General features: G+C 50.7%; 1 protein-coding gene across 1 annotated transcript; it reads left to right on the top strand.

The window, feature by feature from the left end:
* The first annotated feature begins 234 nt into the window (after positions 1–234).
* On the top strand, positions 235–5,661 carry LOC138789601 (uncharacterized). Its single transcript, XM_069968327.1, has 5 exons — positions 235–382; positions 458–527; positions 608–2,089; positions 4,486–4,517; positions 5,573–5,661. Exons 3-4 carry the CDS (start codon positions 1,361–1,363, stop codon positions 4,489–4,491), a joined length of 735 nt encoding a protein of 244 aa, XP_069824428.1. The 5' UTR covers positions 235–382; positions 458–527; positions 608–1,360; the 3' UTR covers positions 4,492–4,517; positions 5,573–5,661.
* The last annotated feature ends 18,754 nt before the right edge of the window (positions 5,662–24,415 follow it).

Below are 24,415 nucleotides of genomic sequence, written 5' to 3'. Positions count from 1 at the left end.
GCAGCGGCGTGATGACGTCACACGCACGCTGCTGAGCAGGGAAGAAGTTCGGGCATCGCGGGGCTGCACTGTGAGCTTCCGGCCTGTCTGTAGCTAGTTCCCCACATATATAACTATATCCAGCGTCACCTGACTCATACGTCACACTGCCCACAGTCACCCGGCATATCCGCCCCCTTCCTATCTTACTCCGCCCATCTCATCCACATCATGGAGCATCAGCCATTCACGCTCCTCCACGGCCGCACGTCACCCAGCCCCTCCCATGACCTACTGCGCACGCGCCGCTCCTATATATAGCGACGCGGCGCAGCTTCACTACGTCATCAGCCCGCGACATAGCCTCGCAACATCACCAGCCCTTCGGCAGATCTACGCCCAGGTAACCATACTTTTCCCCTTATATCCTTCCTACCAAATTGGCCACCACTATTTACCTCCACCCTTACCCTTCCAGCTGGACTGTCCGGTGCCTCATCACACACGAGTGTGGAAGCCTACATTCTGCCCGGAACCGCTCCTTCATGGTAACTTATAACCCTACCCTGCACACTCATACAGGTTCTCCACTCATCATTCATGATTTAATATACCTTATTCCCCTCAGCAGGCGCAGCCTTGCCTCACCAGCCCCATCTTCCTTCCACTCCCTGTTGATATCCACTTCCAGGTACTACCCTTCTCCTCTATATATTTCTCACCTCCTCCCCCCTGTTTGTCTCCTTTCCGCCTCTGACCATTACACCCTGACCTTGCACTGTTCTACTCGGTACATGCGATTATCAGGATATTGACATGCCTGTATATTTATATATGACTAATCTTCTGTATATGTTTTTTCCTGTAGCCATGGACTACATCGTCCCTCTCTCTACTCATCCATAGACCTAGAACATCCTCCATATCCTATTGTTGTCCTTTCTGTACATTCTTTGTTTATAGACCCCTTTTCTCATTTATTGCTTATGTATTATGTTCCCACGGGGTTTTTTCCCCCACATCTTTATCATCATGCACACCTATGCCACCATTAATTGTGTATCATATCTACTGTATTCATATACGACAAATCTGATATTGATCTCTGTATTCCATATTTATAGACTCCTTGAGAAAGGTGCATTCACCGAAACGTCGGGATATGTCTGTTTTCATCAATGTTACGCAATAAAAGATGCACAAAAGCACTTGCAATTAATTACTCAAGACTATATTGTCCTTATTTCCATCATTTGGAACCGGTGGATTATTATCTATACTAGATTTACCTCTTTTCCACCTCTACACACTACTGAGTGATACTCCTTTCCTATACAAATTGTATAAGCCCTTTTGGAGCTACACCAGTCTTAAAACAACTATGGCTTTCCACACGACTTCATTCAACAACGATGAGGCACGAGAGATTATGGCACGGATCACCAGCTCCAGTCAGTTCTTACAGATACCATCAAGCGAATTGCGGGGCCGCACCTATGAGAGAGAACTAAAACGTATTACATCTCTGGAATTACACAGCGCCACTCTGGCAGAGTACCACAGAGTACAGCGGATACCACGCGGTCTCAGAGTCAACCTGAGACCTACTCTATTCAGTGAAAATCAGGACTACTGCACCAAGTTCGAAGGTATTCTAAATAAATGTTCTATGGACATAATTCTACTATCATTGCAGTTCCTGGACCAAGCCATCAGGGATTGCAACACAAGAATCAGTACCATGGAAACCCAACTCCAGAACAGTTTGACACCTGAAGATTGGTCAGCATTAAAACAGAACACAGACAAGACAACAAATGATTTCAAGGTAAAGCTAGAAGACAAAAAGAGGAACAAGTTCTTCCGCGACACCGAAGATTATCTACGAGACCAGGTTTACAAATGGCAAGAAACCCTACCTCCCCGCCACCGCTCCCATAGGCAACCACAGTACTCATCGGAGGACCAGGCATCCTCAAGCTCGGGTAGTGATCTTGGGTCATATCGAGGCAGAATGTTCCACGGCCCACGGAACCGCAACCGCCAGGGCAACCGCACCAACCAGACTACCACCAGAGGACATCAACCCAGGATGCAGACCCGCTCCCAGGTAGGAACCGAACCTCTTGTTTACAACATTTCTTCTAAGACTTTATCACCAGCTGAGATGTCTCTCCTACAGAAGGGACTCTCATTTTGTCCAACACCACGATTTGATAGCTTCAAGCTCGATCAAGAACTTTTCCGGTTTTTCCGGACATTGCGCTTGAGGGCCCACTTTGACAAACTACCTACAGATACCGCAAGACCAACACCAACAGGGATGTTCACCCTGAAAGGGGTCGGTCTTCGCAATCGTAGCTCCTACAACCCACCTAGGACCCACCACCCCATCGAAACATATATCTCTCTAGTTCAAAGAGATATTAATCATACCATAGACAAAATTCATAAGGGACATTACCGTCTACAAAACAACTTCCCCCACATGGAACGCATGGCACTCGACACATTGGCCAAAAACAAGGATCTCATTATTAAACCGGCAGACAAGGGCGGGGCCATTGTAGTCCTAGATCGCTCCTACTACATCTCTGAGATTCAGACACAACTTAATGACACTAATACATACATGGCCATTGATAGTGACCCCACCCCACAGATCTCTCGGGACATCCAATCCATCCTAGATAGGTTCATCCATAACAACACCATTGATAACCACTTACAAGAGTTTCTCACGAACAACAACCCAGTGACCCCGGTGTTCTACACCCTACCCAAAATTCACAAGAACCTCCAAAAACCACCAGGTCGTCCTATCGTGGCCTCCACTGACTCAATCTTGTCACCTCTTGCCATATTTGTGGAAAAAATCCTTACCCCCCTAGTCAGACATACACGATCCTTTCTGTTAGATACGTCTGATTTTTTGACTCATCTAAACATAGCCAGCCCGGTGCCCCCTGATAGTATCCTTGTGACCCTTGATGTCTGTAGCCTGTACACATGCATCCCACATAACGACGGCATCATTGCCACCAGTATTCTCCTTAACAACGATCACACACTAACACAATCTCAAAAGGACTTCTGCCTTGAACTCCTCCGTATCATTTTGACAAAAAATTTTTTTCTGTTTGGTGACCAGTACTATATACAGACGTCTGGCACCGCGATGGGCTCTAACGTGGCACCTCCGTATGCTAATGCATTTATGGCCAACTTTGAAAATACATTTGTCTATACACACCATCTGACACACCATATCAAACTCTGGAAAAGGTTCATTGACGACATCTTCTGTATCTGGACAGGCTCCACTGACACATTGCTAGAATTCTTCAATGACATCAACCATCACACACCAGGACTGAAATTCACTATACATCATGACACCTCTACCATCAGCTTCTTGGATACACAGGTCTTCAAGGACGACACTGGCAGACTCACCACAGACCTTTACGTCAAACCAACTGACAGGAACAGCCTCCTACACTTCTCCAGCTGTCACCCACGATCAGTTAAAAACTCCCTACCCAAATCTCAATTCTGCAGGGTTAATCGTATTGTTACTAACTCCACTACCAGACAGACACGACTGGATGAGATGTCTAGTAAATTTACTTGCAGAGGCTACCCACACCACACGACCGACCACACTAGGATCAACTTCATGGACAGAAGGGTGAGATCAGACACCAAACGTATAGCATTTGTAAACACCTACCATCCCTTCTCACCCCTCATCCAACAAAACATCAGACGACATTGGAACATTCTGACCCAGGCCTATCCTGATATTACCGAATTTCAGAACCCACCCCTCATGTGCCACAAAAGATCACCCAACCTCCGTGACCGCCTAGTACGGGCTGACATAGGATCAATCAAAAAACTTAACAAACAGACCTTCTTAGCAACACAGAAAAGAGGCACTTTCCCCTGTCTCCACTGCCACCAGTGTTCCAATATTTCTAAGGGTCCTTATGCCACTCACCCCCGCACAGGCAAGAAATTCAATATCAATGGCTTCCATACATGCGATAGCAGCTATGTCGTCTATCTCATCAAGTGTCCTTGTGGCCTTGGCTACGTGGGTGAAACCACCCAACACATAAGGGACCGCATCTCACAACACAAATCAACCATTAGATGCGCCCGCACTCTGCTACCCATACCAGCCCATTTTATCTCAGCCAAACACAATATTTCCCAACTACGCTACCAGGTACTTGAACAGATCCCCTCGGCGCGCCGGGGTGGCAATCGGATCCAGAGACTGAAGGAACGAGAGGCCTACTGGATCCACACCTTGGGAACACTGGAACCTAATGGACTAAACAGAGAGTATGAACTCATGTACAATTAAGCAAGAAAGAGTCTGACTTGACCCTAGTGTATCTGTCTATGCCTCTACTATTTTGACTTATGATGCGATATGTTATTACCATCACTTCCCTGCGGTTTGATTATTACTAACATCATTATACCTCCTCACAGGTTTGACCCATGCCCGCTCTTGCAGCTGACAGGTAGTATGAACAGTGCATACCCCGACAGCCTTTTCTCTATCCTCCCCTCTTTCCCTCTTTTTTTCCTCCCAGATCCTCTCTGACTTTCCATTTATATTATACTATCTCCCTATAGATCTATCTCTTTCCCATATATATACCCTCTGCAGCCCCATCCTTCATATACTGATTATTATTTTTTCCCCCGTCCCCAGTGGTTTACACATTTAGGCCACTCCCCTCTCTACTTATCCTTGTTTCCGTCTCATACCCTCCACTCAGTTACATTCCGCCCACACTTTGTCCCCCCTCCACCATCAGCATAGCTCCTCCCCGGCCTTACTATATCCAGCGTCACCTGACTCATACGTCACACTGCCCACAGTCACCCGGCATATCCGCCCCCTTCCTATCTTACTCCGCCCATCTCATCCACATCATGGAGCATCAGCCATTCACGCTCCTCCACGGCCGCACGTCACCCAGCCCCTCCCATGACCTACTGCGCACGCGCCGCTCCTATATATAGCGACGCGGCGCAGCTTCACTACGTCATCAGCCCGCGACATAGCCTCGCAACATCACCAGCCCTTCGGCAGATCTACGCCCAGGTAACCATACTTTTCCCCTTATATCCTTCCTACCAAATTGGCCACCACTATTTACCTCCACCCTTACCCTTCCAGCTGGACTGTCCGGTGCCTCATCACACACGAGTGTGGAAGCCTACATTCTGCCCGGAACCGCTCCTTCATGGTAACTTATAACCCTACCCTGCACACTCATACAGGTTCTCCACTCATCATTCATGATTTAATATCCCTTATTCCCCTCAGCAGGCGCAGCCTTGCCTCACCAGCCCCATCTTCCTTCCACTCCCTGTTGATATCCACTTCCAGGTACTACCCTTCTCCTCTATATATTTCTCACCTCCTCCCCCCTGTTTGTCTCCTTTCCGCCTCTGACCATTACACCCTGACCTTGCACTGTTCTACTCGGTACATGCGATTATCAGGATATTGACATGCCTGTATATTTATATATGACTAATCTTCTGTATATGTTTTTTCCTGTAGCCATGGACTACATCGTCCCTCTCTCTACTCATCCATAGACCTAGAACATCCTCCATATCCTATTGTTGTCCTTTCTGTACATTCTTTGTTTATAGACCCCTTTCTCATTTATTGCTTATGTATTATGTTCCCACGGGGTTTTTTCCCCCACATCTTTATCATCATGCACACCTATGCCACCATTAATTGTGTATCATATCTACTGTATTCATATACGACAAATCTGATATTGATCTCTGTATTCCATATTTATAGACTCCTTGAGAAAGGTGCATTCACCGAAACGTCGGGATATGTCTGTTTTCATCAATGTTACGCAATAAAAGATGCACAAAAGCACTTGCAATTAATTACTCAAGACTATATTGTCCTTATTTCCATCATTTGGAACCGGTGGATTATTATCTATACTAGATTTACCTCTTTTCCACCTCTACACACTACTGAGTGATACTCCTTTCCCAGGGGCGCCGCAATGATGAGGCGACCTGAGTCGTCTGCCTCAGGCGGCGCCACCAGCTATCTTCATGGGGGCGGCATTCAGGGCCACTTTAACCAGAGGGCACATGGTGCACGTGCACCGGGCCCACTGGTTAAAGGGCCCCCCCCCGAGCAGGCCGGCCGTTGCTATGTGCGACCAATGCGGTCGCACAGGGCTCCGGCCACCAGCCTGTCAGGGGGGGCGCCATGGATGGGTAATCTACTTACCCCTCCATGGCGCCCCCTGCCGGGCCCCCCGGCCCGCCGCTGCCCCGGTCCGCTGCTGCTGCGGCGCTCCCGCGCTGCAGCAGCAGCGACACTGACAGAGAGAGAGCCATTGGCTCCCTCCCTGTCAGTCACTCACTCTTGTGGCCGCACTTCCTGCGGTCAAAAGAGGCCGCGCTCTCCCTCTAGCGCCCGACGTCACTGGAGCGTCGGCGCGAGGGTGAGGGGAGTGCAGCCTCTTGTGACTGCAGGAAGTGCGGCCACAGGAGGGAAGAGAAGAGGAACGCGAGGACCCAGGTGAGTAACAGTGTTTGTTTTTTTCAATGTTATATGGGAGGGGGAGCTATATACTACGGGGGGGGGGGGGGGGTTTAGGGGGGGCTGTGAGGATGATCAATATATATTCACGATCTTGAATAAAATATCCCTGATCACTCATATTTGGCAAAGCTCCTCACCCCCCCCCCCCCCCCACACACACACTTTTTTTTGTTTCTTTTTGAAGCTGGTGTCCTGTTTTCCTTTGGGCACTAGATGTCATGGCTAGATGGATTGGGGCCATATAGTGAGAGTCCTGGATATTAACAGGTTCGCTTATCTCTTACCAGACTGGGGGCGCAATAAAACGTCCTCATGGCGTAATGGCTTTATGACAAGGGGTCTGGCTGCAATATGCATCCAGAGTTCACGCAGGAGACAATCAGAGGTCACTGTAGACATCTATGGAGAAATTTGACCCCTTCAGAAAGATGACAAGCTGTCATATTCCAGAGGTGAGATTCGCTACAGGTCAGCAGGGTAGGGAGAGGGACCCACCATTGTAAAAGCAAGAAAGTGGCTCTAGGGGAACCCAGGGAAACCTGTAACTCCCCTAATCGGGTACACACCAGACCCATGGTTGGTATGCCCGTGACCGGCAGGTGATGCCCCGTAGTTTGATGCCCCTGGAATGCTTATCGGAAACGCGCCTGCCAAGTTATGAGGATTTGAAAATCTTCAGGCAAGCGTCTCCGGTCATAAAAGATGGACCATTAGCTCATTAGCATAGTCCCTGTCACCCCCCTGTGAGGTCAGAGGAGGGAGGGAGACAACTGCTCTCACCATGCTTGATAAGGCAGGGAGTATGATGGGAGAGTGTTCAACACTTGGGGAACTTGTTATGAGTGTGTTGGCCCGCCGTTCCTGCTAATCCCCATAGCGTTCCAGTTCCAAACAGCCCGATAGCAAAGTAGGTTCTGGTTTTCTCCTTTTTATTTTAAGAACTGTTTTTACTGTGTATGTATGTCTGTATATTTTGTACCATCTCTTTTTTTATTGTGACCTGTACTGTATGCACTGTCCTTTTTTTATTTGATATTAAATTTCACTTTAATAAGAGCTTTCCTGTGTTCTAAAAAGGCCCTATGTCTCTGAAGTAAAACGTTACCAGGGGTAAGTGATTACCATAAGATTGTGATAGATGTAATTTGTAGTTGCCTTAGGTGTGCATAAGGGTAAGGTGTCACGTCAGCCTTATTGTGACGTGTGGTGGCAGCAGAAAAAGTGTAGCTTGGTGTTAGGTTCTGGTTGGTAGCTGATCCAAGACGGTCCGAGGTGAGCCCGGTTGCCTACTAGCCAGAACCTAAGTCACGGGGATCGTGACAAATTGGTGGCAGCGGTGGGATATCTTAGAACATTAAGTCTGTGGAGTAATAAATTGCTCTGTACACTTAAGGGCTGAGTTATCTGTAGCAGACTTTCTCAGTCTACAGGAAGGCTCTCAGTGCATACACTTGGTTATAACAGACATATATATATATATACGTGAAACAGTTTTTCCCCTCCCCTGTTCTCTGTTCTTCTATCCTATCTTTTATTTGGCAAATCCCTGCTAAAATGGCGGAGGCATATCGAAATTACACGAGAGATGGGCTACGCAGCCTTTGTGAGCAAAGAGGTCTGGAAGGAGGGAATCGCAGTAAAGACCAGCTGATCCAAGCATTGATGGAAGATGATGCCCGGCCAGAGCAGCCTGTGGTCTCCACACCATCATCGGAGGCAGCAGAGGGTCCGGTTCTGGAATCAATGGGGCACCAACGTACTGGTAGCGCCAGTCCGCAGAATGGTACGGACTCTCCTTTACCTTTGATTCTCCAACAGATGGCCGACTGCGACCCAGCTGTGCGGTTGGAGCTTATACGGGAATTTGCAGCAGCACGACAGCAGGAGGCTGATCGAGAATTCGCAGCACGCGAACGCCAAGCTGAACGAGAATTCACCGCACGACAGGCAGAGGCCGAGAGGCAGCATCAGCTGGAACTAGCACGTGCCCAGAGGTCCAGTAATTTCCCACCCAACCGTGAGTCCAGTGAGACGGGACACCTTAAACCCCGTTTAGATCACTTCCCGGTGATGGAGAAGGATGGGGACCTGGACACGTTTCTCAGAGGCTTTGAGAAAATTTGCAGACAGTACCAGTTGCCTTGTGAGCAGTGGGCGCGGTACTTGACCCCAGGACTGAGAGGCAAAGCCCTGGAGGTTTTTGTCTCCTTGCCCAGAGACAAGGACAGTGACTATGAGGCCATTAAGCAAGCCCTCATCCAGAAATACAATCTCTCGCCAGAGATGTATCGGAAACGATTCCGGGCTATGCAGCGTGGACCTCATGACAGTTACTCAGATGTCGTTGATGGATTGAACACCAACTTTCACCAGTGGATCGAAGGACTGTCTATCCACACCTTTGAGGATCTCAAAGACCTGATGGTCAAGGATCAGTTTTTGCACCTGTGTCCCGCAGAAGTTCGTCAGTTCATCTTGGACCGAGAACCCAGAGATGCCGCGCAAGCAGCCAAGCTGGCCGACACGTACACCGCCAATCGGGCCCCGCACTATCAGAAGCCGGCAGTGACCAGCTGGAAAGGGGGTAAGCAGACTTCTACCAACTCTGTCCCTGCTACTCGACCCTCTGGGGGTTTTACCCCTGTGGTCCCCACCAAACCTGTTGCTGATACCCGCATCTGTTTTATGTGTCGCAAAGGGGGACATATTAGTCGAGACTGTCCCGAGAGGAAGAAACCAACCCCTGTGCCCAAATCACCGGTTTCCCCATCTACTGTTTTGTTTGTGGGTGGACGGGGAGGGAAGCTCAGTGATAACATGCAGGCCGTTACCGTGGGTAACAAAATCACGATGGGCTTGAGGGACACTGGGGCGGAGATCACCCTGGTTCGCCCGGAACTGGTGAACGAAGAGGACTTAATCCCTGGGAAAACACGAACTGTGACTGGGATTGGAGGAGTGAGCCCCGCTTTGCCCATGGCGAGGGTATTTCTTGACTGGGGGGCTGGGAGTGGAATAAGGGAGGTGGGAGTGACGGATCATATTCCCACGGATGTCTTATTAGCCACTGATCTTGGTTCCTTAGTCTCCCACTATGTACCTGCTGATGTCAGGGAGGATTCACAGGTTCCTGGCATTTCATGTGCATCCCCCTCATTGGTTGGTGCTAGTGCGGAGGTCTATAAAGATGACCTCACTGTTTGTACTAACCCTTTAAATGTGATAAACATGAGTACTAATCCTGATGCCAATGACATAGGTAATGAATCTGATGTATATAACCAGGACTGTACCAGGCTTCCATCTGTCCCCCTCACCCCTGATCCTCAGCAGGTGGGCGGAACAGATTGTAAGTACATAGCTGTGGTGACGCGTAGTGGGCGGGGCCACTCTGACACAGTGAGTGGAAGCCCCCCTGCGGTGTGTATACCAGCAGCTGGAGGGTCAGCTGACAGCTCACAGCTGAATCAAGGCATCAGAGCAGACGAGGTGATGTCTGGCAACTCTCAAAGTGACTGGGCCCAATTTCAGGCAGCTGTGCTGACTGATGGGACGTTACAGAAACTGAGAGAGCTGGCTGATAGCACCCCGGCTGAGTCTGATACCGAGCGGATAACCTGGGATCAGGGCCGTCTCTATAGGCAGATGATTCCCACCGAGGATCAACCGGAATGGGTGCAGAGTAGGCAGCTGGTAGTGCCTCGTCCATTCCGGGAGCGACTACTGCAAGTGGCCCATGAGATACCCCTCGCAGGCCACTTGGGTATCCGCAAGACCCAGGACCGGTTGAAACAGCGTTTCTATTGGCCGGGTATGGGAAAAGAAGTGGCTAACTTCTGCCGGTCATGTCTGGTCTGTCAAAGGATGGGAAAGCCTGGGCATGTTCCCAAGGCTCCCCTCATCCCTTTACCGATCATAGATGAGCCGTTCCAGCGGGTGGCCGTAGATATTGTAGGACCGTTAGCAGTACCCAGTAGTTCTGGCAAAAGCTACATTCTTACCGTGGTAGATTATGCTACTAGGTACCCAGAAGCAGTTGCCCTATCCTCCATCAGGGCCGATAAAGTTGCGGATGCACTTCTCACCATCTTTTCCCGAGTAGGATTTCCTAAGGAGATGCTGACGGATCAGGGAACACAGTTTATGTCTAACTTGATGGAGTGCCTCTGCAAGAAAATACAGGTGCAGCATCTGGTCGCCAGTGCCTATCACCCACAGACTAATGGTCTGTGTGAGCGGTTCAATGGCGTCCTCAAGCAGATGCTCAAGATGCTTGTGGAGTCCCACGGACGGGACTGGGAGCGGTACCTCCCGCACCTGCTATTTGCTTACAGAGAAGTACCTCAGGCATCCACTGGGTTCTCTCCGTTTGAGCTCCTCTATGGAAGACGAGTACGGGGTCCCCTAGATCTCATCAAGGAATCCTGGGAGGGAGAAGTGGGTCACCCTGACGCCTCGGTCGTAGACTATGTACTAAGATTCAGGGAGAGGATGGAAACCCTGACCGGCCTGGTTCAGGAGAACATGGCCCAGGCGCAGGATAGTCAGAAAAGGTGGTACGACCGAAATGCCCGAGAGCGCATTTACGCCGTCGGACAAAAGGTGTGGGTACTTGTACCCATGCCTCAAAACAAGCTGCAGGCCGCATGGGAAGGTCCTTACACCATTCACCAGCGGGTGAATGATGTGAACTATGTTGTCACTATTGATCATATTCGCAAGAAGCACAAAGTGTTTCATGTTAACATGATCAAGGCCCATGTGGAGCGTGACACGTGTGTCATGCCAGTGTGCAGTCTGCCAGAGGAAGGGGAGAGTGACAGTCTAGTTGACGTCGTAGCTGACGCAAAGACCGAGGGGACCCTAGCCGAGGCCCAGCTGAACCCACAGCTAACAGAGACCCAGAAGTCCCAGCTGTGGGCGGTGCTGAACCCTTTCCTGTCCACGTTCACGGGGAAACCAGGGAGGACTAGCCTTGCGGTGCACCATGTAGACACGGGTGCGCACCTCCCTATCCGACAGTCAGCCTACCGGGTCTCCTTAGAGGTGCGGGCGGACATGAAGAGGGAGATAGAGGAGATGTTGGGCATGGGCGTGATCCAGAGATCCCATAGCTCATGGGCCTCACCGGTTGTTCTTATCCCTAAGAAAGACCGGACAACTCGTTTTTGTGGGGACTATCGGAAACTGAATGCCATCACGGTGTTCGATGCGTATCCGATGCCCCGCATTGAAGAGTTACTGGATCAGCTCGCCGGTGCCCAATACATCACGATTATGGACTTAAGTAGGGGATACTGGCAGATTCCCATGTCCAAAGAAGCCCAGGAGAGGTCAGCCTTCATCACGCCATTTGGGCTGTACGAGTATGTCGTCATGCCCTTTGGCATGAAGAATGCCCCTGCCACATTTCAGCGCTTGGTTAACCAGCTGCTCGAGGAGTTTGAAGGGTTTGCAGTAGCTTACCTGGATGACATCGCTGTGTTTAGTCAGACCTGGGAGGATCACCTGTCCCACCTGTCACAGGTGCTACAGCGGATCCAAACAGCCGGGCTGACAATCAAGCCTGGAAAGTGTCAGATGGCCATGACAGAGGTCCAGTACCTTGGACACAGAGTAGGGGGAGGGACCTTGAGACCCGAACAAGGTAAGGTGGAGGCTATTGTAGCCTGGCCCACCCCCAAGACCAAAAAGCAGGTGATGTCCTTTCTAGGGACTGCAGGGTACTATAGGAAGTTCATTCCCAACTATAGCACCCTTGCAAAACCCTTAACGGACCTCACAAAAAAGAGATTGCCACAAGTGATTAGTTGGACCCCAGATTGTGAGCAAGCTCTAACGGCGCTAAAGCGGGCCCTGGCAAGCGCACCAGTCTTGCAAAGCCCCGACTTTAACCGCCAATTCATCGTCCAGACTGACGCCAGCGCATATGGCCTAGGCGCTGTGCTCAGTCAGGTCAATGCAGCAGGGGAAGAGCATCCCATACTTTACCTGAGTAGGAAACTGCTATCTAGGGAAGTAGCATACGCCACGGTGGAGAAAGAGTGCTTAGCCATCGTGTGGGCCCTGCAGAAGTTGCAGTCGTACCTGTATGGGCGCCGATTTACGGTCATTACTGATCACAACCCTCTGAGTTGGTTACACCGGGTAGCTGGTGACAACGGGAAGTTGCTGAGGTGGAGTTTGGCGCTGCAGCAGTATGAGTTCACCATCCAACACAAGAAGGGAAGTAATCATGGTAATGCTGACGGATTGTCCCGGCAGGGCGAAGTGGTCGAGGATGGCGTGGGATATTGATGGATGGATCAATAGTCCCGTGCCATATCTCAAAGGGGGAGGTGTGAGGATGATCAATATATATTCACGATCTTGAATAAAATATCCCTGATCACTCATATTTGGCAAAGCTCCTCACCCCCCCCCCCCCCCCCCCACACACACACTTTTTTTTGTTTCTTTTTGAAGCTGGTGTCCTGTTTTCCTTTGGGCACTAGATGTCATGGCTAGATGGATTGGGGCCATATAGTGAGAGTCCTGGATATTAACAGGTTCGCTTATCTCTTACCAGACTGGGGGCGCAATAAAACGTCCTCATGGCGTAATGGCTTTATGACAAGGGGTCTGGCTGCAATATGCATCCAGAGTTCACGCAGGAGACAATCAGAGGTCACTGTAGACATCTATGGAGAAATTTGACCCCTTCAGAAAGATGACAAGCTGTCATATTCCAGAGGTGAGATTCGCTACAGGTCAGCAGGGTAGGGAGAGGGACCCACCATTGTAAAAGCAAGAAAGTGGCTCTAGGGGAACCCAGGGAAACCTGTAACTCCCCTAATCGGGTACACACCAGACCCATGGTTGGTATGCCCGTGACCGGCAGGTGATGCCCCGTAGTTTGATGCCCCTGGAATGCTTATCGGAAACGCGCCTGCCAAGTTATGAGGATTTGAAAATCTTCAGGCAAGCGTCTCCGGTCATAAAAGATGGACCATTAGCTCATTAGCATAGTCCCTGTCACCCCCCTGTGAGGTCAGAGGAGGGAGGGAGACAACTGCTCTCACCATGCTTGATAAGGCAGGGAGTATGATGGGAGAGTGTTCAACACTTGGGGAACTTGTTATGAGTGTGTTGGCCCGCCGTTCCTGCTAATCCCCATAGCGTTCCAGTTCCAAACAGCCCGATAGCAAAGTAGGTTCTGGTTTTCTCCTTTTTATTTTAAGAACTGTTTTTACTGTGTATGTATGTCTGTATATTTTGTACCATCTCTTTTTTATTGTGACCTGTACTGTATGCACTGTCCTTTTTTTATTTGATATTAAATTTCACTTTAATAAGAGCTTTCCTGTGTTCTAAAAAGGCCCTATGTCTCTGAAGTAAAACGTTACCAGGGGTAAGTGATTACCATAAGATTGTGATAGATGTAATTTGTAGTTGCCTTAGGTGTGCATAAGGGTAAGGTGTCACGTCAGCCTTATTGTGACGTGTGGTGGCAGCAGAAAAAGTGTAGCTTGGTGTTAGGTTCTGGTTGGTAGCTGATCCAAGACGGTCCGAGGTGAGCCCGGTTGCCTACTAGCCAGAACCTAAGTCACGGGGATCGTGACAGGGGCACAGGGGGCTATATACTATGGGGGGGCACAGGGGGCTATATACTATGGGGGGGGGGGGGGGCTATATACTATAGGGGAGGACAGGGGGCTATATACTATGGGGGAGCACAGGGGGCTATATACTACTGGGGAGCACAGGGGAGCTATATACTATGGGGGAGCACAGGGGGGCTATATACTATGGGGGAGCACAGGGGGCTATATACTACTGGGGAGCACAGGGGGCTATATACTATGGGGGAGCACAGGGGGCTATATACTATGGGGGAGCACAGGGGGCTATATACTATGGGGGAGCACAGGAGGCTATATACTATGGGGGAGCACAGGGGAGCTATATACTATGGGGAGCACAGGGAAGCTATATACTATGGGGGAGCACAAGGGGCTATATACTACTGGGGAGCACAGGGGTCTATATACTATGGGGGAGCACAGGGGAATATATACTATGGGGGAGCACAGGGGAGCTATATACTACGGGGGAGCACAGGGGAGCTATATACTACTGGGGAGCACAGGGGAGCTATATACTACTGGGGAGCACAGGGGAGCTATATACTACTGGGGAGCACAGGGGGCTATATACTACTGGGGAGCACAGGGGGCTATTTACTATGGGGGAGCACAGGGGGCTATATACTATGGGGGAGCACAGGGGAGCTATATACTGTGGGGGAGCACAGGGAGCTATATACTACTGGGGAGCACAGGGGGCTATATACTACTGGGGAGCACAGGGAGCTTTATACAATGGGGGAGCTTAGGGGGCTATATACTATGGGGGAGCACAGGGGAGCTATATACTATGGGGGAGCACAGGGGGCTATATACTATGGGGGAGCACAGGGGAGCTATATACTATGGGGGAGCACAGGGGACCTATATACTATGGGAGAGCACAGGGGACTATATACTACTGGGGAGCACAGGGGTCTATATACTATGGGGAGCACAGGGAATCTATATACTATGGGGAAGCACAGGGGGCTATATACTATGGGGGAGCACAGGGGGGCTATATACTATGGGGGAGCACAGGGGGCTATATACTATGGGGGAGCACAGGGGAGCTATATACTATGGGGGAGCACAGGGGAGCTATATACTACTGGGGAGCACAGGGGAGCTATATACTACTGGGGAGCACAGGGGAGCTATATACTACTGGGGAGCACCGGGGGCTATATACTACTGGGGAGCACAGGGGGCTATATACTACTGGGGAGCACAGAGGGGCTATATACTATGGGGGAGCACAGGGGAATATATACTATGGGGGAGCACTGGGGAGCTATATACTATTGGGGAGCACAGGGGACTATATACTATTGGGGAGCACAGGGGAGGTATATACTATTGGTGAGCACAGGGAGCTATATCATATTGAGGAGCACAGGGGTCTATATACTATGGGGGAGAGCACAGGGGGGCTATATATTATGGAGAGCACAGGGGGGCTATATACTATTGGGGAGAGCACAGGGGGCTATATACTATTGGGGGGAGCACAGGGGGGCTATATACTATTGGGGGAGAGCACAGGGGGGCTATATACTATTGTGGGAGAGCATAGGGGTCTATATACTATTGGAGAGCACAGGGGACTATATACTGTTGGGGGAGAGCACAGGGGGGCTATATACTATTGTGGGAGAGCACAGGGGGGCTATATACTATTGTGGGAGAGCACAGGGGGGCTATATACTACTGGGGAGAGTGCACAGGGGGGCTATATACTAATGGGGGAGCGCACAGGAGGGCTGTATATAACTGGAGGAGCACATGAGGGTCTATATACTACAGGGACACCTTAAAACTATGGAGGCACAGAGGGGTGTAACTATGTAGGAGTACAGAGGGGTGTAACTACTGTATAGGGGTACAAGGGACCTAACTACTGGATGTGTTGGAGCCTAAAATATTTGTCTGGCAGATTCTGGAGAGAAGATTCACAGCCAGGAGAAGACTTCAAGGTGGCCCAGGCTGGATGGAGAGAAAAAGAAAAGGTGACAGACTCTGATTGGAGAAAACACCCCCGGTGAGTCACTGGATGTAACTGCACTCTGTTATAGGATTGTAGTGTTAGGGGTCATGATGTGGCGGTATTATGTAATGGTATCATTGGTGATATCTTTCTGTTTTGTTTAGTGCAGTTTTTATGTAATATGTAATCACTGTATTGTGGAAATAGTGTTATAAGGTAACTACTGTATGTACTGGGGCTCTTGATACAGTGTGGGGGCAAATTCAGTACATTATACAATGTTCAGAAAGGTAAGGGGGGGGCCACTCTTGAGGGCTGTGCACTGGGCCCACCAATGTATTAAAACGGCCCTGCGGCATTCAGTGGCAGACTATAATATGAGCGGTTCGGGCGGCCGCCCACATTATAATCCGCCACTGATTGTACCATGTACTGGAGTCCCCCCGCGCCCGGGCAGTATCTGTAATGAGATGCTGTGAGCGGGGGAGACTGTATTCATAAGCGCCCCGCTGTACTAAATCAGCCGCGCCGTGCTGATACTACAGCGCGGCGCTTATGAATACAGTCCCCCCCGCTCACAGCATCTCATTACAGATACTGCCCGGGCGCGGGGGGGGCTCCAGTACATGCATTCCACGTCCGTGATCCGTCAGGATCACGGAACGTGGGAATGCAGCCTTAGTCCCCCGGATGATGTGCGGCTGCCGGGGGTGTCCCGTCCTGTCCCCGGCAGCGCACGCATCAGAGAGCTCCCTGTGCGCCGGAAGTCACAGGCGCACGGGGAGCTCTGTGATGCGCGCGCTGCCGGGGACAGGACGGGACACCCCCGGCAGCCGCACATCAGCCGGGACCAGACCAGAGAGGCTCGACGGGGGAACGGAGGGTAGGTGAGTTGTGTGCTGTTTTTTGTTTTTGTTTTATCTGCTGTGCAGGGGGGGGGGGGAAAGAGGGGGACCATCTATAAGGTAGGGTGGAAAGAGGGGGACGATCTATAAGGGAGGGGGGAAAGAGGGGGACGATCTATAAGGGGGGACCATCTATAAGGGGGGGACCATCTATAAGGGAGGGGGAGAGGGAAGAGGGGGACTATCTATAGGGGGGGGAAGGGGACCATCTATAAGGGAGGGGGGGAAAGAGGGGGACCATCTATAAGGTAGGGGGGAAGGGGACCATCTATAAGGGAGGGGGGAAAGAGGGGGACCATCTATAAGGTAGGGGGGGAAGGGGACCATCTATAAGGGAGGGGGGAAAGAGGGGGACCATCTATAAGGGAGGGGGGAAAGAGGGGGACCATCTATAAGGGAGGGGGGAAAGAGGGGACGATCTATAAGGGAGGGGGGAAAGAGGGGGACGATCTATAAGGGGGGGGGGCCATCTATAAGGGAGGAAGAGAGGGAAGAGGGGGACCATCTATAGGGGGGGAAGGGGACCATCTATAAGGGAGGGGGGAAAGAGGGGGACCATCTATAAGGGGGGGAGAGGGAAGAGGGGGACCATCTATAAGGGGGGGGGGGAGAGGGGGACCATCTATAAGGGGGGGGGAGAGGGGGACCATCTATAAGGGGGGGGAGAGAGGGAAGAGGGGGGACCAACTATAAGGGGGGGGAAGAGGGGGACCATCTATAAGGGGGGAAGAGGGGGACCATCTATAAGGGAGGGGAAAAGAGGGGGACCATCTATAAGGGAGGGGGGAGAGGGGGACCATCTATAAGGGAGGGGGAGAGGGGGACCATCTATAAGGGGGGGAAGAGGGGGGACCATCTATAAGGGGGGGGAAGAGGGGGGCCATCTATAAGGGAGGGGGAGAGGGGGGACATCTATAAGGGGGGGAGAGGGGGACCATCTATAAGGGAGAGGGGACCATCTATAAGGGGGGGAAGAGGGGGACCATCTATAAGGGGGGAAGAGGGGGACCATCTCCTAAAAGATCAGCACCCTCCTCTCCTGACATCCTCTGTGCTGCTGGGACTTCTCCTATAGGATTAGCACCCTCCTCTCCTGACATCCTCTGTGCTGCTGGGACCTCTCCTATAGGATTAGCACCCTCATCTCCTGACATCCTCTGTGCTGCTGGGACCTCTCCTATAGGATTAGCCCCCTCCTCTCCTGACATCCTCTGTGCTGCTGGGACCTCTCCTATAAAGTCAGCCCCCTCCTCTCCTGACATCCTCTGTGCAGCAAGGGACCAAACATTATGTTTATTGGGGACAGCAGTGTGGGGGGGGGGGGGGGGGCAAGTAGTGGATTATAATGCGGGCGGATTGACCGGGGGGGGGGGGGGGGGGGCGTCATTCTATAGTTCGCCTCGGGCAGCAGAGAGGCTAGAATCACCCCTGTCCTTTCCTATACAAAGTGCTACAGTAAGTAGCCACCTGTATAGATCGCTGTATGGGATATATTTGGAAAAAAAAATGGGGGGGCCCCCAACAAAATTTTTGCCCAGGGCCTCCACCAGCCTTAATCCGGCCCTGTTCCTTCCAGATATGTTTCATCTTTTCAGAACCTGCGAGACAAACAATTTAGGCTCCGCACATTTCTAGCAACTTCCTTTCCTTTCTCCCTCCCGTAGGCTCCCATAGTAACTGCGCTGTTTGGTGTTATGTGCAGTAAAGCGAGTAGGAATGTGGGATGCCCCCTGTATGAAGGATCCCCCGCTGTGCCCCCTGTATGTAGGATTCCCTGCTGTGCCCCCATGTACTAATAATGCCCCCAGAGGTGCCCCCATGAACTAATAATGCCCCCAGAGGTGCCCCATGAACTAATAATGCCCCCAGAGGTGCCCCCATGAACTAATAATGCCCCCAGAGGTGCCCCCATGAGCTAATAATGCCCCCAGAGGTGCCCCCATGAACTATTAATGCCCCCAGAGGTGCCCCCATGAACTACTAATGCCCCCAGAGGTGCCCCATACACTAATAAAGCCCCCAGAGGTGCCCCATATACTAATAATGCCCCCAGAGGTGCCCCCATACACTAATAATGCCCCCAGAGGTGCCCCCATGAACTAATAATGCCCCCAGAGGTGCCCCCATGAACTAATAGTGCCCTGACTGTAGCTGTTAGGTAGCCGGGGGGGGGGGGGTGTGTGCTAGCGGACGGGGGGCGGCGGCCGGCGGGCCCCCCCCCCCATGTCTCTTAGGGTCCGGGCTTCATATGGCAGTACCAGTTGTACTGCCCTATCGGCGGCCCTGACTCTACTGCATCACACAATCAACTCTGCTGCATAACACAATCATCTCTACTATATCACACAATCAACTCTACTATATCACACAATCAACTACTGTTTTGCTCACTCAACTGTGCTGGATCACTTATTCAACTCTGCTATACAACTCACGCAACTCTATATTACTCGCTCAACTGCTATATCTTGTGGATATCAGCTCTGCTACATCATGTACCAATCAGACATAAGCATTGCATAATGGGAGATGTAGTTTTCTAACTATGTCATTCTAACTATGAAACGGAAGCAGCTAGAAAGACGGGAGATGGCTCAAAATACTCAGGGGGACTTGCTGAGTAAGACTGGCTAGTTTTGGGAGCATTTAAGTTTTTAGCTCTTGGGGGGAATACCCCTTTAAGAGCTCACAGTTTTTCAAAATGGTGACTTGGTTTAAGAGCATTGTTTTGGTTTAAAGAGGATGTACCACCCGGTACATCCTCTTTAACCTGAACCGACGGATTGATCGGCGCCGGCACGGGGAAGCCGGTGCCGCGGTCCGTTTTTCGGACCGCCGCCCGGTTCCCGTGCACTGCGCCGTTCGATCCAGCGGTACCGGCCGGGCGCCCCCGGTGGGAGGGAATTCCCTCCCCTGTATGACGCTGCTCCATTCATTATAAGCGAGCCGCGTCATACAGGGGAGGGAATTCCCTTTCACTGGGGGCGCCCGGCCGGCCTCCAGTGCTTCAGCACTGGCCGGTACCGCAAGATCGAACGGCGCAGTGCACGGGAACCGGGCGGCTGTCTGAAAACGGACCGCGGCACCGGCTTCTCCGTGCCGGCGCCGATCGATCTGTGGGTTCAGGTTAAAGAGGATGTACCAGGTGGTACATCCTCTTTAAGTGCTCCCTGTACTGGGTGGGAGGGCGAGTGGGGGAGGGGCATGGTTTGCATAGCGGGGTCTACAGCACTGTACTCTGACCCAGGAAGTCTCCCTCACCTTCCAAATCATAGCAGATCCACTTCAGGCTGGGGCTTACATCAGAGGACAGGACTGTGGAGGTAATCTCATCATAGCTGTAACCAGGGGCGTAGCTAATGTCTCCTGGGCCCTGATGCGAGAGGTCAACTGCCCCCCCCCCCCCCCTTCACGACCAAGTGATGCTACTGGTGTATATATATATATATATATATATATATATATATATATATATTGTGGCATGGTGGGGCTGTAAGAGGCAGTTCTATGCCTCTGGAGTGGGAATTGGAGTTCAGGTGAAGCTCCTGGTCCAGATACTCCACTCCAGCCTTAGAGCTAATGAGGCTCTGAAACCACCTGGTGGAGCTCTATTAGAGACTCCAGAGCTTCCCAGGTGAAGACTCCCAGGGTGGGAAAACACAGGCAGCGCTAGGCCTGTGGGAGCTGCAGACAAGTCTGGGTGAGACCAGTGGAGATGGAGATATTGAGCATTAGGCTCAGAAGTGCAGCTAGGGAAGCTGTGGTGTTAGTCAGTGGCTAGACGGCCTAGGTTTTATTTTATTGGCAGTGTTGCCTATGTCTTGTGTTTTCTTTGAACGGATAAATAAAGCTGACTGAGGTCAGTATAAAGCTGTACAGCGCTGACTGGACTGCAATTTGTGATGTGCCAACCGTCTCAGGCCCAGGAGATGGCGATCCCAGCAAGTGAGTAACCCCCAGATTGTCACAATATATATATATATATATATATACCCCCCCCCCCCCCCCCCCCCAAGACAGATATTACCAATAACACCAGCATAAAGGAAAATATTATCACCATACATATTACCGCAATACTGTTACTAACAAAATCCTGTATACTGAGACCAATATTACCAGTATATAAGAAGGAAATATTCCCACTTCTCAACCTCTACAGAACATACTAAGGGACTCTTTTTGGGACATTTTATGTCTGACTTTTACACTACAGAAATGTAATATTTTTCTTTTGTTTTATGTTGTTAAGTAACTAACATCCTCTCATAATGTGATGCATGAGATACAGTGCAATATATTAATTTTTGTTACAATGCCGAAAACCAATAAAATATAAAAAAAATGGAAATATTACCACCACACCACTACCATCACCACCATATTCTTACTGACCAAATCCTGTATACTGAGACCAATAAAACACAGTACCAGATAACAAGTAACAAAAAATATCACCACACACTGACTAACACTACCACTGCTACTGACAAACACCACCACATACTAACACCTCCGCATACTGACTAAAACCACCGCTGCTACTGAATAACATCCACTGTACACAGATCACCATCACCTCATCCAGTCATATAGAGGTGGATGTAGCTCTAGGCTGGGTTCACACTACGTATATTTCAGTCAGTATTGTGGTCCTCATATTGCAACCAAAACCAGGAGTGGATTGAAAACACAAAGGCTTTGTTCACACAATGTTGAAATTGAGTGGATGGCCGCCATTTAATGGCAAATATTTGCTGTTATTTTAAAACAACGGCTGTAATATTGAAATAATGGCTGTTATTTACCGGTATATGGCGGCCATCCACTCAATTTCACCATTGTGTGGACAGATCCTTTCTGTGTTTTCAATCCACTCCTGGTTTTGGTTGCAATATGAGGACCACAATACTGACTGAAATATATGTAGTGTGAACCCAGCCCTAAACAGGTTCTGTACACCATATACATTACAGTGCTGTTATATCAGGTGACTCACAGGGGACGTCTTCTCTGATCGGAGTTCTTCCCTTTTCATCTTCTCCATCTGTCCTGGGCCATTATGAGAAGTTCTCCGAGCCACGAATCCACAGAATCTGCCAGACAGATATATCATACCTCCCAACTTTTGCAAAGAGCAAAGAGGGACATGTGCGCCGCGGTCCCCATAGCCACGCCCCCATAGCGACCCTCCATAGCCACACCCCATAGCGACCCTCCATAGCCACTCCCCTACAGTCACCATATGCTGCTGACTGAATAGTGCCCTATACAGTATCCAATCCCCCCAAAAAAGCCCTATATAGTATCCAATCCCCCATTATAGTGCCCCACATAGTATCCAACCCCCCAATAGTGCCACACATAGTATCCAATCCCCCACATAGTGCCCCACATAGTAGCCAATCCCCATATAGTGCCCCACATAGTAGCCAATCCCCATATAGTGCCCCACATAGTAGCCAATCCCCCATATAGTGCCCACATAGTAGCCAATGCCCCCATATAGTGCCCCACATAGTAGCCAATGCCCCCATATAGTGCCCCACATAGTAGCCAATGCCCCCATATAGTGCCCCACATAGTAGCCAATGCCCCCATATAGTGCCCCACATAGTAGCCAATGCCCCCATATAGTGCCCCACATAGTAGCCAATGCCCCCATATAGTGCCCCACATAGTAGCCAATGCCCCCATATAGTGCCCCACATAGTAGCCAATGCCCCCATATAGTGCCCCACATAGTAGCCAATCCCCATATAGTGCCCCACATAGTAGTCAATGCCCCCATATAGTGCCCCACATAGTAGCTAGTTCCCCACATAGTAGCCAATGCCCCCATATAGTGCCCCACATAGTAGCCAATGCCCCCATATAGTGCCCCACATAGTAGCCAATCCCCCATATAGTGCCCCACATAGTTGCCAATCCCCCCATATAGTAGCCAATCCCCCATATAGCGCCTCACATAGTAGCCAATCCTCCCATTTGTGTGGCTCGACCAGAAAAACAATAAGCCAGTAACTCACCTGTCCGCCGGTCCCAGCAGCTCCTCTCCCGGCAGAGCGAACACTCCCGTCATCCTCCGGGGCGGGCAGCAGGGTATACAGACACTGACTGTGCCGGAAGTAATTCATGATAGAGTCTGCAGGTCACTTCCGGCACAGTCAGTGTCTGTATACCCTGCTGCCCGCCCTGGAGGATGACGGGAGTGCGCGCTCTGCCGGGAGAGGAGCTGCTGGGACCGGCGGACAGGTGAGTTACTGGTTTATCGTTTTTTTTGGTGGGGCCACATATAATGTGGGACACTGGGTGCCGTTCCGGGACCGCGGACAGCACCCCGAAACGGGACTGTCCCGCGGAATCCGGGACAGTTGGGAGCTATGGACTTATTAGGCTCCTCACACTGACACCATCCTCATCACTATACACACTGCACATCTGTAATGGCCGTTTTGCACCCTCATTTAGTGGGTAGGCTGAGTGTGTTGTTTCCCTTATAGATGGCCCCCTCTCCCCCCCCTTATAGATGCCGCTTCCCTTAAAGATGGCCCCTTCTCCCCTGCCTTATAGATGGCCCCCATCTCCCCCCCCTTATAGATGGCCCCCATCTCCCCCCCCCTTATAGATGGCCCCCATCTCCCCCCCCCCCTTATAGATGGCCCCCATCTCCCCCCCCCCCTTATAGATGGCCCCCCATCTCCCCCCCCCCCTTATAGATGGCCCCCATCTCCCCCCCCCTTATAGATGGCCCCCATCTCCCCCCCCCCTTATAGATGGCCCCCATCTCCCCCCCCCCTTATAGATGGCCCCCATCTCCCCCCCCCCCCTTATAGATGGCCCCCTCTCTCCCCTCCCTTATAGATGGCCCCCTCTCCTCCCTTATAGATGGCCCCCTTCCCTATAAATGCGCCCCTCTCACTCTCTCCCTTATGGATGGCAGCTTCTCCCCCCTTATAGATGCCCTCTCCCCTTATAGATGTGCCCTTCTCCCCCCCTTATAGATACCCTCTGCCCTTATAGATGGCCCCCCTTCTTCCCTCCGTGGAAAGCTGATAAAAAAAACAAAAAAACACACAACTCACCTGCCACCCGCTCCCTGTCTGTTTCAATAGTTTTTTATTAGTACAGTTTTCAATATTTTTCACACACAGTAAACTGGTTAAAGACACAGAGAAAGTTATAACAATTCGCAGTAGGAAGAGCATAGTAACCACTAATAGAATAAAGGTACGGTTTAACAATGAAAATAAGTAGCTGGTTGACTAGGTGTATGGCAGGTGTGTTTGAGGTATAGTGATGTAGTATTAGTCAGATA

Source organism: Dendropsophus ebraccatus, chromosome 4 (assembly GCF_027789765.1).
Source record: "Dendropsophus ebraccatus isolate aDenEbr1 chromosome 4, aDenEbr1.pat, whole genome shotgun sequence".
NCBI lineage: Eukaryota > Metazoa > Chordata > Amphibia > Anura > Hylidae > Dendropsophus > Dendropsophus ebraccatus.
This window is presented reverse-complemented; position numbering and strand designations above follow the sequence as displayed.

Coding starts and splice junctions, on each gene's coding strand:
- LOC138789601 (XM_069968327.1), top strand. CDS start 1,361: ATGGCTTTCCACACGACTTCATTCAACAACGATGAGGCACGAGAGATT.